Here is an 18,096-nt window from a genome sequence, read left to right on the forward strand (position 1 = left end):
TCCTTTCATCCTGCTCAAGAAACTTAAGCATTGGGCCAGTCCCCCACAGGTATTTACCAGACTAGATCATGACCTCCCAGGCAACATCCCTGATGGAGATGAATACTTCTTTGGCTATACATTGTTGCCATGGTGGCAGGTGGGGGGAAGATTGCTGTGCATCATCATGTGCTTCTACAACTTGTCCCAGATTCTAACCACCATGGCTAATGATCATAAGTCATCAGATTCCCATACTAAAGTCATCCCGGATAACTGTATATCCTAGCTGAGCAAGGGGGAATTTATGTCATCATTCATCCATCTTGCTGTGCCTATATTAATGCTTCATCAGAGGTGGAAACAAGCATCAAGAAAATTAGACAGCAAGGTACATGGTTACAATAACCATGGGCCAGCACACCCTTTCCTTGGATGGAATAGGAGAAAAAATCAGAGATTGTTTTTCACGTTGATTTTCATGGATACCGACAGGTATAGAATCTGTCCTCAAAGAAATAACCAAAATGGGCTTGACCACTGTGCTCTCAAGTAGCAGGGTTCTATTTGGGATTCAGACTTCTTGTGATGTGTACCTATGCTACATTCTTTCAATTCACATTCTTGAATGAGTCAGAAACAATTAACACAGAAACAGGCACATTTCTTCCACTGAAACAAAAACAAAAACAAAAACAAAAACAAAAACAAAAACACTTCATCTCCCCTATCCGGCAGGAAGCAGCCAGTTGGAGAATGGTGGTCATACTCCCATAAAAATGGAAGGAAATATTGACAGTGGAGATCTGTTAGCAAGCCCTCTTGCTTAACTTTAGATCCCAACAGTTAAACCCAGAAACAGACCTCCTGACTCATGCTCTGACACCCACTGTTCTTATTTTTTTAATTTATATTATTTTTTTATTCCAGTATAATTAACATACATTGTTATATTAGTTTCAGGTGTACATTATAGTGAGTGATTCAAAAATCTGATATATTACTCATGTTAAGTGTACCTCTTCATTCCCCTCACCTATTGCACCCATCCCTACACTGACTTCTCCTTTCACAACCACCGGTTTGTTCTCTACAGTTAAGAGTCTGCTTTTTTAATTAAATGAATACCAATTCGACATATTAATGAAATCATATGGTATTTGTCTTTCTCTGACTTACTTTACTTTGCTTAGCGTTATACCCTCTTGATTCATCCATGTTGTTGCAAATGGCAAGATTTCATTCTATTTGAAGGATAAGTAATATTCCAGTATGTATGTGTGTGTGTGTGTGTGTGTGTGTGCGTATGTGTATACACACACACACACATACTTCCCACACTTAGCGCAGAGCCTAATGTAGGGCTCAAACCCACAAGTGAGATCATGACCTGAGCTGAAACCAAGAGTCAGATGCTTAACTGACTGAGTCACCCAAGTGCCCCTTCTGTTTATTTTTTAATTAGATTATTTGTTTTGTGTGTGTGTTGGGTTGTATACGTTTTTTTTAAAATAGGTTTTGGGGCACCTGGGTGGCGCAGTCGGTTAAGCGTCTGACTTCAGCCAGGTCACAATCTCGCGGTCCGTGAGTTCGAGCCCTGCGTCAGGCTCTGGGCTGATGGCTCAGAGCCTGGAGCCTGTTTCCGATTCTGTGTCTCCCTCTCTCTCTGCCCCTCCCCCGTTCATGCTGTGTCTCTCTCTGTCCCAAAAATAAATAAACGTTGAAAAATAAATAAATAAAATAGGTTTTGGATATTAGCCTCTTATTGGAGATATATATATATATATATATATATATATATATATATATATTTATATATATACATGCCACATCTTCTTTATCCATTCATCAATGGATGGACACTTGGGTTGCTTCTGTATCTTGGCTATTGTAAATAATGCTGCAATAAACATAGAGGTGCATATATCTTTATGAATTAGTTTTTTGTTTGTTTCCTTTGTGTAAACACCTGGCAGTGGAATTACTGGACTGTATGGTCATTCTATTTTTAATTTTTTAAGGAAACTACATACTGTTCTCTACAGTGACTGTATCATTCTATATTTCTACCAACAGTGCACGAGGGTTCCTTTTTCTCCACATCATCGCCAACACTCATTGTTTCTTGTGTTTTTGATCTTAGCCATTCTGATAGGTGGGTCTGATTTGCATTTCCCTGATGGATGGTGGTGATGTTGAGTATCTTTTCATGTCTGTTGGCTATCTGGATATCTTCTTTGGAGAAACGTCTCTTCATGTCTCCTGCTCATTTTTTTTAAAAAGTTTATTTATTTTGAGAGAGAGAGAGAGAGAGGGAGCAGGGGAGGGGAACGGCAGAGAGAGAATCCCAAGCAGACTCCACACTTAGCACAGAGCCTAATGCGGGGCTCAAACCCATGAGTGAGATCGTGACCTGAGCTGAAACTAAGAGTCAGATGATTAACTGACTGAGCCACCCAGGTGCCCCTTGTTTATTTTTTAATTAGATTATTTGGTGTGTGTGTGTGTGTGTGTGTGTGTGTGTGTGTGTGTGTGTGTGAGAGAGAGAGAGAGAGAGAGAGAGAGTTGTGTAAGTTTTTAATATATTTCTGATATTAACCTCTTATTGGATAGATTAACCTCTTATTGGATATTAACCTCTTATTGGAATTATCTTCTCCCAATTCAGTAGATTGTCTTTGGGTTTATTTTTGTTGTTGTTGTTTCTTTCCTTTGCTGTGCAAGATTTTATTTAGTTTATTTTTGCTTTTGTTTCCTTTGCCTTGGGAGACAGATCTAAAAAAATGTTTTTATGGCCAATGTAAGAGAAATCATTGTCTGTGCTCTCTTCTACGACTTTTATGGTTTTAGGTCTCACATTTAGGTCCTTAATCCATTTTGAATTTATTTTTGTGACTGGTGTAAGAAAGTGGTCCAGTTTCATTTTTTTGCATGTAGCTGTCCAGTTTTCCCAACACCATTTGTTGAAGAGACTTCTTTCTTATTGCATATTCTTGCCTCCTTTGTCAAAGATTAATTGACCATATAATCATGGGTTTTTTTTTTTCTGGGCTTTCTATTCTTTTCTATTGACCTATGTGTCTATTTTTGTGCCAGTACCATACTGTTTTGATTACTACAGCTTTGTAGCATAACTTGAAATCTGGGATTATGATAACTCCAGCTTTGGTTTTCTGTTTCAAGATTGCTTTGGCTGTTTGGGGTCTTTTGTAGTTCCACACAAATTTTATGATTGTTTGTTCTAGTTCTGTGAAAAACGCTGTTGCCATTTTGATAGGGACTGCATTAAATCTGTAGATTGCCGAGGGCAATATGGACATTTTAACAATATTAATTCTTCCAATCAAAGAGCACAGAATCCTAGTCTCATTTTTTATCTATTTTCTTTCTACTGTTCAGTTTGATTGCCTTCCATTCCAGCTCACTGATGTGTTCTTCTGCTTCCTCTAGTCTACCATTTATTCCTTCTAGCATATTTTTAATTTCAGTCATTGATTTCTTCATCTCTGATTGGTTCTTTTTTATATTTTCTATCCCCTTGTTGAGGGTCTTACTGAGTTTCACCACTCCTTTCTCAAAGAGAGAGTATCTTTAAGATCATTACTTGAAATTTTCTCTATCAGGCATACCACATATCTCCATTTCATTTAGCTGTGTAGCAATTTTGTCCTGTTCTTTCATTTGGGAGATGTTTCTCTGACTCCTCATTTTGTCCAACTCTGTCTGTTCTCAGAAAGTAAGCTATGTCTCCTGTTCTTGAAAATAGTGGCTTTATAAAAAAGAAGCCCTCTGGTGCTCTTCAGTGCAATATCCCCTGTTCACCAGAACCTGGCACGTTAGGAACGTCTCCTATTTGTGTTGCGTGTGCCCTACTGTTGCGACTGAGCTGCGTTTGTTTTCAGTCCAGTCATCTGCAATGGCTTTCTTTGCCTGCTGTGGGCAGGGTTTGGTGTCTGCTTTGTTAAGGGGCCAGTCTGGGGACTCCTCGGACTTGAGTCGGGTCAGACCAGACGTTTGCCAGAGGTACAGTTGTACCAAATGCCAAGGTGTTCTCCCTGCACTGTCCCCTGAAAGGATTTCTTTGGTGGGCAAGACCTGCAGTCAAACCACGTCTGCCCTTGGCCCACTGCTGGGGCCACGGTTGAATTGGTGTGTGTCTGGTTATCTTCCCCTTTCCCCAGGTCAGGAATCACTTTGGAGTGGCATGAGCCCCTGCCAGGGCTACCTGCACAATGCCATGCTTATGGCATTGCTTAGGATGGACTCCTGCCAAGGGCAGGTTAGAGGGAGAATGCAAGAGTCCACAGGAGAACGCAAGGGTGGGGCACACGGTGCTAGCAAGGTTTGTGCAAGGGTGCTTATGGGAGACCGGAGCCAATTTGGAGAACTCTGTTTTTGATGTGCTCTTCTCCACAGTTAGCTATGGAGAGTCTGTTCTGCCAGTTGTCAAGTCCTTTTCTGGGTTATTTACACTAATTTAGGTTTTATTTAGCTGTACCCATACGACATGGTGAGCTTAGAATCCTCCTACTCCACCATCTTCCCCAGAATCGACTTCTTTTGGTCCACCCTACTCTTCTTATTTCTTATCAAACTTTTTTGAGGCACTGACGAAAACATTTTGCAATGACTGGAATATTCCAACTGCCACACCAGAAAAACCTTGATAGTAGCAGAATGCTAGAAAACCACATCCCACCTGTCCCCTTCCTTGGCCACAATCACACACTGAACACATACCGACCCCCACCCGTGATCACAGGCTCTTTCCCTGCTCTCTTGCATGTAGCCCCAGATTTCCTCCCTGTAAAACTCTCGGTGTCCGTCTTGTGAGCAGATAGGTGCGTTGTTAAGGTTTGAGCCTGCCACTTCCCCAGGATGCCAGCCCCTGAACTAAATTTCTCCCTTTCTCTTTTCCAAGTCTTTGTCTCTTGAGTTATTGGCTTCTCTCGTAAGTAGTTTATCCAAGTTTGTCGGGCAACAGCGCTGGCAAACCCAACCAGGGACCGTGCTCTCAATTTGTCCAGCCCCTTCGGGGTTTCCCGAGATAGAGCAGCTGGCCACAGCAGTGCTCCAGCACTCACCCATTCATTTCCTGAGTTAGTGTCTGTGACAGATCGATAAGTAACATGTGCAATAAACGTAGATAGAGCCGATGCTACTCCGAGTCGCTTTCTGCGACTTACTAGCAAAGTAAGTGGGCTGAAGGCAAACACAGCAAATAGTCCAAGGCAGCTGGGTAGGAAACAGAGGTTGGAGTTCAGTGTGAAAAAGATGAAATGATCCAGTCATTCCTACTCCCTCAGCTCCTCATTTACCAGGAAAGATGTCTGACTGGGAAAGGGCCAATCTTGGATTAGCCTCTCCCAAAGTGCAAGATACTTTGTGTCCTCACTGCACACAGAATTTAGAGCTGGTCTTAGATGGAATCCATGCATCATCTTCTCCCAGGACCCTTCAGTATATCTCAGAATTTGTTTTAACTGGGAGGCTCTAGACAAACAGTAGGACTGTCATCATTCTGACTTGGTCCCCACATTACCTCTTGTCACCACCCACCTGCCCCCACCCCAACCCCTTTATTGAGAGGCATGGGGAAGGGGACTTCAAAGCCATCTATGCTTTTTTTTTTTCTCTTCAAAGCAACCGTTTGTCTTAAAGATCACTGCTTTCGTTGCCTCTGACTGGATTCATTATCACTGTATTCTAAAAGTAGGGAGAAGGTGGTGAGTAGGTGATTCCCCAGGCATCTCTGGGTGCAGGCAGGGGTTAGGAACCCGAAGAAATCAATACATAGCCTCCAGAAATTTGAAGGGTGGGAAAGAGAAGACAGAAGAGAAAGATACAGAATCAAAGGGAAATCCTTCCCCACACCCTTCTCTCTCTCTCTCTCTGTTTTTTTCATTAGCACAATAAAGCAAGAGGGTGCTTGTGAGAGGAAAATACTATTCTTAACATGGCAGGAAGTCAATGTCTAAATCAAAGGAAGTGGTCCTCCAGCCCAGGTGCCCTCATGAAAGCAGGTAGCCGGCAGTCCTTACCTGCTGCCACCCAACACAGGAGCACGTTGCAAGTAGCAGCAATGAGGACAAAAAGTAATTAAGAAATTAAATATGTGTTAATCACCAAATACTTGACAATTCATGTTTTCATGAACAGCAATTAACCTACAATTAGCTGTATTCCATGCAGCTTACCATTGTGATCTGTACCTGTAGAATACTACTCTCCTATAAATAGGAAAAGGTACATGGAGTGAGCGCTATGGTGAGAATACTTTGCCAGGAAACATTTTGAAACTCTATAAACACCTAGTAAAGATAATGTTAGGGGAAAGACTAGGAAAGCAAGGGATGCCCACGGAAATTTACTGTTTAGCAAAAGGAAAAAGGGCAGCTGTGTCTAGTTTTAGCAAAAACCTCCCCAAAACTCAGACTCTGACCAAGTTGAGAAATGACTAGTATGGAGTGGCCAAAGCCCAGTGAGAAATGGGCATTCTTGACAACAAGGAGAGTAAAGGACAGGACAGAGGGAAGGAACCCAGTGGAGCAGTCCCCAAGATGGTCATCTGGAGCATGGGACAGATTCCAGAGCAGGCTGATACCAGGAACACTCAGGAAGCCTCACCTTGCATTTTTGTATGACAGCAAGTTCTGGAATGTTCTGGGGGAAAGAAACCTGGTTCATTTTATTTCACCTAGTTTCATGGAAGGATTTGTTCCTGTAACACTTCTTCTTTGAGTACCTTCTGCCATTCCACTTAACACATGTAAGGAGTGACTTAGCAGGGAGAAAGCACTCAAATATTAGCTGTTTCCGTTTTTCTGTCTACCACAATTCTTAACCTCAACAAACTACCACCATTTATGAAAAGGCTAGCACATCCTCAATGTGCTCTTCCATTCATCTTCACTCCCTGCACAGTCTTTATATTGAGCCTCATCATTAGTGAGGTTCTAAAAGTTTAAGTCACTTGCCCAAACTTACAAGTAAACAGGGCTGATATTCAAATGCAGTTCTGTTTGACCCAAAGCATACGTTCTTTTACTACACTCTATGATGCTGCCCATTCCTAAGCACTATGAAATTCCTTTAAAAGTTAATTCATCGATCTTAACTCATTATATCAAAACTACTTAATACAGAGGGAAAAAAGCAACTTTTAGAAATAAAGTGCTGTAGGAATATAAAATATTTTAATATGCTAACATTTCAAGTATATGTTCACTTTATACTAACGTTTTAGATCTCTGTAACGTATTCCTGCAGCCTAAATTCTCTAACATAGAAGTGATGTCTGGGGAAAGCGGAGTCCCTGTGCACTGAGAGAGGGTCTCTCAGGGGTATGATACCCCTTTCTTCAGAAAAGATAGGGTACTATCTTGTCCTCAGCTTTTGGGCCCAGAAATGGCCTATCTGTACCCTAAGAATGCATTATTTGGATACTGACTCTTACAAACCATGTACATAAGCAAACTGTCAGACACATGCATGTACACGACATCAGAAAAATATTTCTCATATTTTGCGATTAAAAACATAATACAGTTGACCCCTGAACAACACAGGTATGACCTGTGTGCGTCTGCTTACACCTGCGTTTTTTTCAATAACTATGAAACAGCACTACAAACATACCTCCTTTCTAAAGTGAAATCCTGCACTCTGAAAACTAGAAGACACTGATGAAAAAAATTGAAGATGCCCCAAACAAATGGAAAGATATCCCATGCTCATGGATTGTTGGAATTAATATTGTTAAAATGTCCTTATTACCCAAAGCAGTCTACAGATCAATGCAGTCCTTATCAAAGGACTTATGCAGTCCTTATCAAAGTACCAGCAGCATTTTTCACAAAACTAATACAAATAATACTAAAATTCGTATGGGACCACAAAAGACCCCATAAAGCAATCTTGAGAAAGATCAAAGCTGGAGGTACCACAATCCCAGATTTCAAGCTGTATTACAAAGCTATAGTAACGAAAACAGTATGGTACTGGCACAAAAACAGAGACAGAGATCAATGGAATGGGATAGAAAGTCCAGAAATAAACCATGCCTATATGGTCAATTAATCTACAGCAAAGTAGGGAAGAATATATAATGGTGAAAGTCTTTTTAACGAATGGTGCCAGGAAACCTGGAAAGCTACATGCAAAAATAAATAAGTAAAACTGGTCCACTTTCTAATACTATATACCAAAAAACCCCTCAAAATGGATTAAAGACCTAAATGTGAGACCTGAAATCTTTATTATTTTCTTTTTTTTTTTTTTATTTTTTTTTTCAACGTTTATTTATTTTTGGGACAGAGAGAGACAGAGCATGAACAGGGGAGGGGCAGAGAGAGAGGGAGACACAGAATCGGAAACAGGCTCCAGGCTCTGAGCCATCAGCCCAGAGCCCGACGCGGGGCTCGAACTCACGGACCGCGAGATCGTGACCTGGCTGAAGTCGGACGCTTAACCGACTGCGCCACCCAGGCACCCCTTTATTATTTTCTTAATAACACTTTCTCTAGCTTATTGTATTGTAAGAATAGAGCTTATAATACATATAACATGCAAAATACGTGCCAATCAACTGTTTACATTATTGGTAAGGCTTCTGATCAAGAATTGGTTATTAGAGAAGTTTTGAAGGAGTCAAAAGTTATACATGAATTTTCCAGTGCATGGGAGGTTGGCGTCCCTAACCTCCATGTCATTCAAGGGTCAACTATAGTCCTACAGAGCATACTCACATCCTCAGACCAGCACAGAACTTCTTATAGATAAATATATCTGGGAAATTAGTCCAAAAGCAGATGGGCTGATGCATGATTCCCATTTTTAAGAGCATCAGGGTATGACAGCCATCTCCTCAATGAATGTGTGCTGTCCAGTGGACTGGGGGCCATAATGTGCCAGGAAGCTCCTCCTCTGGGCAATGCTGCCAGCACGGACAGCTTCTTTCTCTAGTTTTTTTCTGATCGTCTCCAGTTAAGCTGACACCTTGGGCCACCAGGGGTGGAAAAAGGATTTGGTAGGTGTTTTCCTTCTTATTCACCTTTGTTATACAGTTTGTCTTTCTCGTCTCAACTGGGAAACATCATTCAGGTCTCACAGGGTGATTGTAAGGCCTAATGCTCTGTGTTTGGGAAGTTTCCTGCTGATATCTCTCTTGGATCACCTACAGAGTACCACTTACCTGATAGCTTGTGTTGCTATCAGAGTAATGATTCCAGTGTGTTTACTGCCCAGCAGATAAAGGAGAAATATGAAGGAAGTACTACTTTCACTATGCCTTTAAAACTTTAAAAACTAATGCTTGGTTGGAGTGCTTAGAAATTAAATCAACAAGTGTACTTTCAGTGGCTCTAAACCCTTTACAGATGTTGATCAGCTGATTCTTAAAAAGTTAGCAATGCTGTATTAAAGAACCTTTACAGGGGCACCTGGGTGGCTCAGTCGGTTGAGCATCTGACTTCAGCTCAGGTCATGATCTCCTGGTTCATGAGTTGGAGCCCCGCATCAGGCTCTGTGTTGACAGCTCAGAGACTGGAGCCTGCTTTGGATTCTGTGTCTCCCTCTCTCTCTGCCCCTCCCCCACTAGTGCTCTGTCTCTCTCTCTGTCTCTCAAAAATAAACATTAAAAAAAATCTTTACAAATCCACTTTTAAATGTATTTTATTTGTTTTTTTAATTTTAGAGAGCAAGTAGGGGAGAGGGGCAGATGGAGAGGAAGAGAAAATCTTAAGCAGGCTCCATGCTCAGTGCAGAGCCTGATGCAGGGCTTGATCCCATGGCTCTGGGATCATGACCTAAGTCAAAATCAAGAGTCAGATGCTCAACTGATGGAGCCACCTGGGCACCACTACCAGTCCACTTTTAAATCCAAAGCAGAAAGCTATTCCTGATGAATCAACCAGTGAACCAAAGAGCTAGAGTGAGAATTAGGTTCTGATTGGATTTGGTATGTTAGGTACTGCTCAGTAATATAAGAGAGGTGACAGTGGAAAGTAGATAGACTTGGGGGGTGGGGTCAGAGGTTCACAATTGGGGAGGTGATGTATTTTACTTAAAAGAACTCAAGAAAGGAAGAATCCATTGAAAATCACAATGGCCTGATATATATAGGACCACCTTCACTTTCACTATAGTTCCATAATCCTTTTTTAAAGGCTGATCTTCTAAGACATTACACTCAATAATTCCTTTAATTCCAACTGTCTGAGCTAGGTACACCAAGGCTGTTATGGACTGAATGTTGTGTCTACCCCTGCCCCACCATTTCATATGTTGAAACCCTGATCCCAACATGATGGCATTTGGACACGGAGCTTTAGAGAGGTAATTAGGTTTAGATGAGGTCATGAAGGTGGAGCCCCAATAATTAGTGTCCTAATAAGAATAAGGGAGACAAGAGCTCTTTCTCTCCAGATGCACACAGAGGAAAGGCCACTGAGCACACCATGAGAAGACAAGAGGGCACCATCTATAAGGCAGGAAAAGGGCCCTCTCCAGGAACTGAATCCATGAGAATCCTACAGGACTTCCACGCCCCGCAACTCTGAGAAAAGAATGTCTATCATTGGTGGCACCCAGTCTATATTTGTCATAGCTGCCCAAGCTTAGATAAAGACAAAATAAAACTTTAATATATGCATTGCAGCCCATGTCAAAACTACAGCAATGCATTAGATTCTGGAGGCTGTCAGGGGCCCAAGAGAGTTCACTCCTAGAGATTCTGGGTGGCAGTGTTGACATGAAAGAGAAGAAGACCAGAGCACAGATGAGCAGAATACCTTCTGGTCTTGCCTGGAAGATTGTCTTCTGGCCCCAGTCCAGCAGATGCCTGGAGACTAAGTCAGAAACTAGTGCAGGTTCCAGGAAGGCAGTGGGAACATCACAGACCTATACCTTCTCTACTTTGGGAAGGTCTCCTACAAAAGACATTTCTAACAACATGTAGCCTCTTAGCCTAGTCCATTATATAAAAAGTCTTTTGAAGCCTAGCTTAGCCAAACCCACTTCCCCTGCTTCCATTTTATGTATTTATTTTTTAATAATTTTTAAATGTTTATGGATTCATCTTTGAGAGAGAAAGAGAGAGCACAAGCAGGGGAGGGACAGAGAAAGAGGGAGTCAGAATCTGAAGCAAGCTCTAGACCCTAAGCTGTCAGTGCAGAGCCCGACATGGGGCTTGAACTCATGAACTATGAGATTATGACCTGAGCCAAACTTGGATGCTTAACGGACTGAGCCCCCCACTCTGTTTCGATTTTAATACTATGCAAGAAGAAACTTTGTCCCAGAGGCCATATTTTGTTAATTATATGACTGACTGCTAATATATTTATAAACTAAATTTTATTTGTTAAATAGGATATTTTCCCTATGGAAGAAAAACTATGTTTTATTCTTTGGGGTTTTATAAATAAAAGCAGTAAAATATACATTGAAGAAAATTTAGAATATGACAGATGGTAGAAAGAAAAAAAGTCCAAATCACCTGTTACCCTACTAGCCAAGGAGATACCACTTTTTAATATATTTATTTCAGCACATACTTTAGTCTTTATTTTATATATGTATAATTACATATATATGTGTATTTACATAAACATATGTAAGTATTATAGAGAATATATAAATAAGTATATAACATATAAACATATATATATTTTATTATATATTTTTAAAATTAAAAAATATATAACATATAAAATTTAAACTGTGAAATTTACTGTTTTATACCACTTTTCCCACTTAACAACATAGGCTTAAATAGGTCACTATATGGTTTTCCATAACATTATTCTTAATTGTTGCAAAATGCATTTTAGTACTGAGGCAACATAAATTAACTAACCATCTGATGTTGGAAATAATACTGTTTCTGATTTTTCATTATTATAAATAAACTGCCATGAGTATTCTTGTAATTAATAATTTGCAACCATTCTCTGTTATTTCCTTCAGATGAATTCCTAACAGCAGATTGCCAAATTTAGATCTTTCTAAATTTTGTTTTAATTTTTTTTTAATGTTTATTTTTGAGAGCAAGAAAGAGAGAGAGAGACAGAGTGTCAGTGGGGGAGGGGCAGAGAGAGAGGGAGACATAGAATCTGAAGCAGATTCCAGGCTCTGAACTGTCAGCGCAGAGCCTGACACGGGGCTCGAACTCATGAACCATGAGATCATGACCTGAGCCAAAGTCAGATGCTTAACTGATTGAGCTACCCAGGTGCCCCAGATCTATCTAAATTTTTAACTTTTATAATGTATTGCTTAAGTGTCCTTTTAAAAGATTTTTAACAATTTACCTGTGTACTATTTAACAATTTACATTCATACTACTCAAAACACATTTATTTATCATTCATTAAATTCTAGAAATTATTGTAGGTAAAGGGTACAGAGACACATTAGGCACAACATTGAAAGCCATTCGGAAGACAAGCAGACCTGGAGAGGACTCAGTTTTCCCTTCCCTGAGTCTAGCCAAGCACCTCAATTAAATATGAGAGAGGACCTTGGATACATGTTCCAGCTGGCTCTTGAGCAAGCCAAAGGAATTAAGAAAGAGAAAAGCAAAATATCTCAATCCTCTTAATGAATCTTCTTAGCGTGAAATTGAGTGTTCTCAATATCAAGTTATCTTAAAAAAATTTGTTAATGTTTATTCACTTTTGAGAGACAGAGTGCAAGCAGGGGAGGGGCAGAGAGAGAGGGAGACACAGAATCTGAAGCAGGCTCTAGGCTCGCGGAGCTCAAACCCACGAACTGCAAGATCATGACCTGAGCCCAATTCGGATGCTCAACTGATTGAGATGCCCAGGAACCCCAAGTTATTTTTTGAAGGTGCTATGGACAAAAGGGGGGGAAAAAGGAGCACCAATGTCCTTGTCACTAATTTCCCACCTTTAATCCTGAGTCAGGATGCTCTTGTGACACAAGTCACTCTCTGACAGCAGGGACATGACATCAGGTCCACTTTGGTACCACTTTTTAACTGTCTCTGCCTCCACCATGTACTTACTTTAACTGAGAATTCCAAGTGGGTAATGTGGGTCTTAACAGAACATCCCAAATAACAGGACAGCAGCTGCTCCATGACAGGACTGAGCCTACACAAGTTATCTTCTTCCCGTTGCTTACAGGGATGGGAACAGGAAGCTGCCCCTTGCTAGCTGGCCCATGAGGCTCACTTCTCAATGACTCGTTTGCTCCTGCCAGTAACTCATGAGCAATAGGGCTTCCTCTTCTAGAATCGGGTGCTACGTCTCCATGGGTCAGATATGGCTAACTTAATATAGGGCTTGCAGATAGTGCTTCCTGCCCTGCTGCAGGCTACTAAAAACAACTTTTTTGCCTTGATTTTGCTTTTAATTTCTTAAAATATCTGCATAAACAAAGTTGAAAGATGTTTTTTTACTCATTTCTCAAGGTCATGTACAAAGACTGAATACACTCCCTTATCAAATAGCACAAGCTTTCCTAACATTGGTGTAAAAAATACCTACACTTCTTATACATTCTTTGTTTATACGAATATAAAAAAAAAAAAAAAAAACTATTTCAGAAGATGCATCAAAACAGGAAATGCAAACAAAGAGCATACCTGATAAAAATTTGGCCAGAAAGTACTAATGGCCAGTTCTGCCCTGTTCCATGTGCGGGTAGGGTCTCCAGATATATTCCAGATAGGATTCCCCAAAGCTCCGTTGTTGACCTTCACGTAGACATTGAGTAACCCAGGAGCAGCATTACTCTTGCTGGATACAAAATAGTGAAAATCAATACAGTGGGTGTCATTTTCTTTGAGCTGAGGTAAGAGAAGGTGGGCCCTCTGCCCCTCAGGTCTCCCAGATGTGTTCACCAACATGAAAGAACCTGCAAAAAGAAAATCAAAGGAGAGTTACAACCTGAAATACTACTTTCTGGCCATTTCTCCAAGCCACTGTCATTTACATGGGTTGACACTGGGATGCCATGTGTCTTACTTACGCTTTGAGAGTCCCATCCCTTTCATATCTTTTTACCCTAAAGCATTCTCAAGATCCATGAATGGCGGTGGGTGGGGCACCTGGGTGGCTCAGTAGGTTAAGCAGCAGACTTCAGCTCAGGTCATGATCACATAATTCGTGAGTTCAAGCCCCACATCAGGCTTCATGCTAACAGCTCCGAGCCTGGAGCCTGCTTCAGATTCTGTGTCTCCCTCCCTCTCAGCCCCTCCCCTGCTCGCGCTCTGTCTCTCCCTGTCTCTCCCTCTCAAAAATAAATAAACATTTAAAACAAACAACAACAAAAAAATGATGAGTGAATGGGAAGTTTCCTTGAAATTACTGCAGTTAGCCTTCTAAGTAACAAAACTAGGCATTAATTCGCTGACCTGCACTGGTCATCTGGTAGTCACTAGCCACAGATGGCTATTTACATTAAAATTAACTTAAATTCCATAATATTAAAAGCTTAGATCCTTGGCCACACTAGCCACGTTTCAAGTGCTGAATAGGCACATCTGGCTGGTTGCTACCACGTTGGGAAGCATAGATACTGAGCTTTTCCACCATCTCAGAAGGTGCTACGGGACAACGCTATTCTAGAATGGTGCCACCATTTGGTGATTGCAGCCACTTTAATATTCTCGTGCAACCTACAGAAGCAGATTGGTCCGATATGCGGAATCTTAGAAAACTTTACTGGCCCTGTGACACTCCTTGCCATCAATGTAACTCTCTTCCAGTTCAGCACCACCACCCCTGCCCCGTTGCTGTAACAGCTGACTCCTTGATGGGGGCGGTGTTTTCATGACTGGTATGACTGAGCATACGGATGTAATCATCATTGCAATCGGAGGATGGTCATTCTCAGACATCTCCATGAGCAATTTGTACCTTTATATATACAGCACTAGCCTGCTCATGACTGCTGAAGAGTTTCCGCATGGATTCAAGCTATTCAGATACCCTGACATCAACTGTGTCACTTGGCCCGCCCCATGTCTAAGGTCAACAAAAATGGCAATTAAAATAATTATATGAATATTATATAGTACATAAAGAAAAATAAAAGCAAAATGTTCTAGGATAAAAGGGAAAACATGGCATTATAAAGCCTTTTAGGCAGGGAGGAAAACTGTATTGAAACTCTGAGGGGAAGGAAGACCTAAATCTGGAGCATAAGGATGAAAAAAGAAATACTAGTCACATGTGACTGGACTCATGATTTCTACTGAGTAAGGAGACTATTCCCACCCTCCCCACACCCCCCCCCCATTGAGTATACCTTTTAAGAACTTCCCTCACTGTGAATCATAATTTTCAAGAAAATGTGTGTTTGTATGTTTGTGTGGGTTTACTTTAATATATACCCAGCAGATATCTATAAACATACATCCACTACTAGAGAAAGTGTGAAATTTTTATCTTGTCTACAAGCCGTGATTTCCTAAACATCAAATGGAGAATACCACCTTTCCAAGAGAATTATTTTAAGGACTGAATAAAAAACATACATGTAGATATATCCTTTATAAATTAATAGGCTAGTTAAGGGATCAATATTGGACAATGGTTGCTGATGGCTGTTACCCCAACCTTGCCACCCCGTAAAGGGAGTTAGGTAGGGTTAATGGTATTAATGATAAACAGAAACTGAGTGACAGATTAGGAAGTAGTTTTATCCAGGTTTCAGGATGAGTTAGTGGCCAAACCAAAACTTTGAGCCTCTGAGTTTGCAACCCATTATTCACCCTGTTACACTCCAATAAGCCCATGTTTCTTCATGTGCCGTTTGAGCATATATGAAGAAAACAAACCCCTTTACGACAGTGAAGGATAATTATAGTCGCTCTTTGAAAACAGAGCAATTTTTCAGGAGATGAATGTTATGCACCTGGAAATATGAAAGCCAGGCCACAAGGGAAGGGTTATCTATGGAACATACATTCCAGTATTAAGGAAGAGCTGAAAATGTGATTTAAGAATGAGTTGGGGGCGCAGAAAAGGAACAAGTGGCAAGAGAATATCATTGAAATGATCTGGGTTAGCTATATTCTACAAAATGTACAAAAAAAAATCTTCAAAATACGCAGGGCTGACCAACCCCATCACAAATCTAAAGCTGGCTGTTGGGGTTTATAACATAAGTTAAAAATCGTACTTTTCTCCTCTAATAAATAGAAGCAGATTGATTCCATATTTTATCATGCCGGGCTCTGTTGCCTGCAACACAGTTGCTGTGTATATTTCTACTGACAGAGCTGACCGTGACCTGGCCTTAAGGCCAATGCTGAATCACTCAAACCTTTAGTACTGCCACACCGCCAAGAAAACTGTTGCTTGCAGAGTTACCATCAGTGAAATTTGGGTGGCCATGGGTGGTAAACATGGCAACAGGCAAAGAATGGCAAAAGCGTGTGTGCCTCCGTATCCTGCAACATCTAGCTTGTATGCCTGAATGAAGCTGAAACAGAGAAGTCTCTTTTTTACACGTTGGTATAAACTGGATAATTTTCTACCATTAGCGTTCAGGGACTCACCTGGAATCCCCCAAATACTATCTTCCTCGCTGTGCAGCCGCCCATCTCCCATCATACTCCATTCCAGCACAAAATGTTCCATCAGCTTTTGGAGCTGTCTAATGTATATAGAACTTTTTAACTTGAGGTCAAGGTGAAATTCAGGTGTTTTAAGTTACAAATACTCAAATGATCCTAACTTTTATATCCCTTTCTTCTTTTTAATCTTTCTGAGCCAGAAAATAGTGTGTTTCGTTACACAGTGTGCTTCTGTAGTGCAGATGAGCTCAAACAGGATTAGCAAATAGAGGAATGACATCCATGTAACACAGAAGTCCTTTGGATTCCTGTGTGACTTTCTGCAGGATATTAAGGTTTTAGAGGGATCTAAATAAAGGCCTCCATGATGACCTTTAAACAGAGCTACAACCCCACACAAGTGCCTTCACTCAGGGGAAGAAATGGCAAGAAGTTCAGTGGTTTCAAGAGCCATTCTCCACTCTGTGAAGCTTTTGATAAATCTGCAAAGAGCAAAAGAAGAAACTGTGAGGCTTCTGCTCCCATCTTCAGTTTGAAAAGGAAATAACACTGACTGATGAAGAAGACAATCGGACCACAAAAAGAAATAAGAGGCATCCAAATCAGCAAAGAAGAAGTCAACTTTCATTCTTCACCAATGACATGATACTCTATGCGGGAAACCCGGAAGACTCCACCAAAAAACTGCTAGAACTGATACATAAATACACCGAAATCGCAGGACATAAAATCAACGTACAGAAATCGGTTGCATTTCTATACACCAATAATGAAGCAGCATAAAGCGAAATCAATCCCATTTACAACTGCACCAAAAACCATCAGATTCCTAGGAATAAACCTAATCGAAGAGGTAAGATTAGAAATCTTATGAAAGAAACTAAAGAAGACACAAAGAAATGGAGAAACATTCCATGCTCACGGATGGAAAGAACAAATATTGTTAAAATGTCTATACCACCCAAAGCAAATTACACATTCTATGCAATCCCTATCAAAATAACACCAGCATTCTTCACAGAGCTAGAACAAACAATCCTGAAATTTGTGTGGACCCACAAAGACCCCAAATAGCCAAAGTGAAGTTGAAAAAGAAAACCAAAGCTGGAGGCACCACAGTTCCAGACTTCAAGCTGTATTACAAAGCTGTAATCATCAAGCAGTATAATACTGGCACAAGAACAGACACACAGACCAATGGAACAGAATACAGAACCCCAAAATGGACCCACAAATGTATGGCAAACTAATCTTCGACAAAGCAGGAAAGAGTATCCAATGGAAAAAAGTCTCTTCAGCAAATGTCACTGGGAAAACTGGACAGCGACATGCAGAAGAGTGAAACTGGGCCACTTTCTTATACCATATACGAAAATAAACTCGAAATGGATGAAATACCTAAATATGAGACCAAAAACCATCAAAATCCCAGAGGAGAACACAGGCAGCAACCTCTATGACCTTGACCACAGCAACTTCTTACTAGACAGGTCTCCAGAGGCAAGGGAAACAAAAGCAAAAATGAACTAATGGGACCTCATCAAGATAAAAAGCTTCTTCTGCACAGG

At 40.8% G+C, this 18,096-nt stretch overlaps 1 protein-coding gene across 10 annotated transcripts in view; it reads right to left on the reverse strand.

Annotated features, from left to right (window-relative positions):
• Positions 1-18,096, reverse strand: part of PTPRM (protein tyrosine phosphatase receptor type M) — a 796,726-nt gene that overhangs the window by 481,755 nt on the left and 296,875 nt on the right. For all 10 annotated transcript variants that reach the window (XM_045459381.1, XM_045459379.1, XM_045459380.1 and 7 more), the window contains exon 3: positions 13,589-13,860. In XM_045459381.1, coding sequence (XP_045315337.1) covers positions 13,589-13,860 — 272 coding nt within the window. The remainder of the gene's footprint in view (positions 1-13,588; positions 13,861-18,096) is intronic.

This window comes from Leopardus geoffroyi, chromosome D3, assembly GCF_018350155.1.
Source record: "Leopardus geoffroyi isolate Oge1 chromosome D3, O.geoffroyi_Oge1_pat1.0, whole genome shotgun sequence".
In the NCBI taxonomy this organism is placed as follows: Eukaryota; Metazoa; Chordata; class Mammalia; order Carnivora; family Felidae; genus Leopardus; species Leopardus geoffroyi.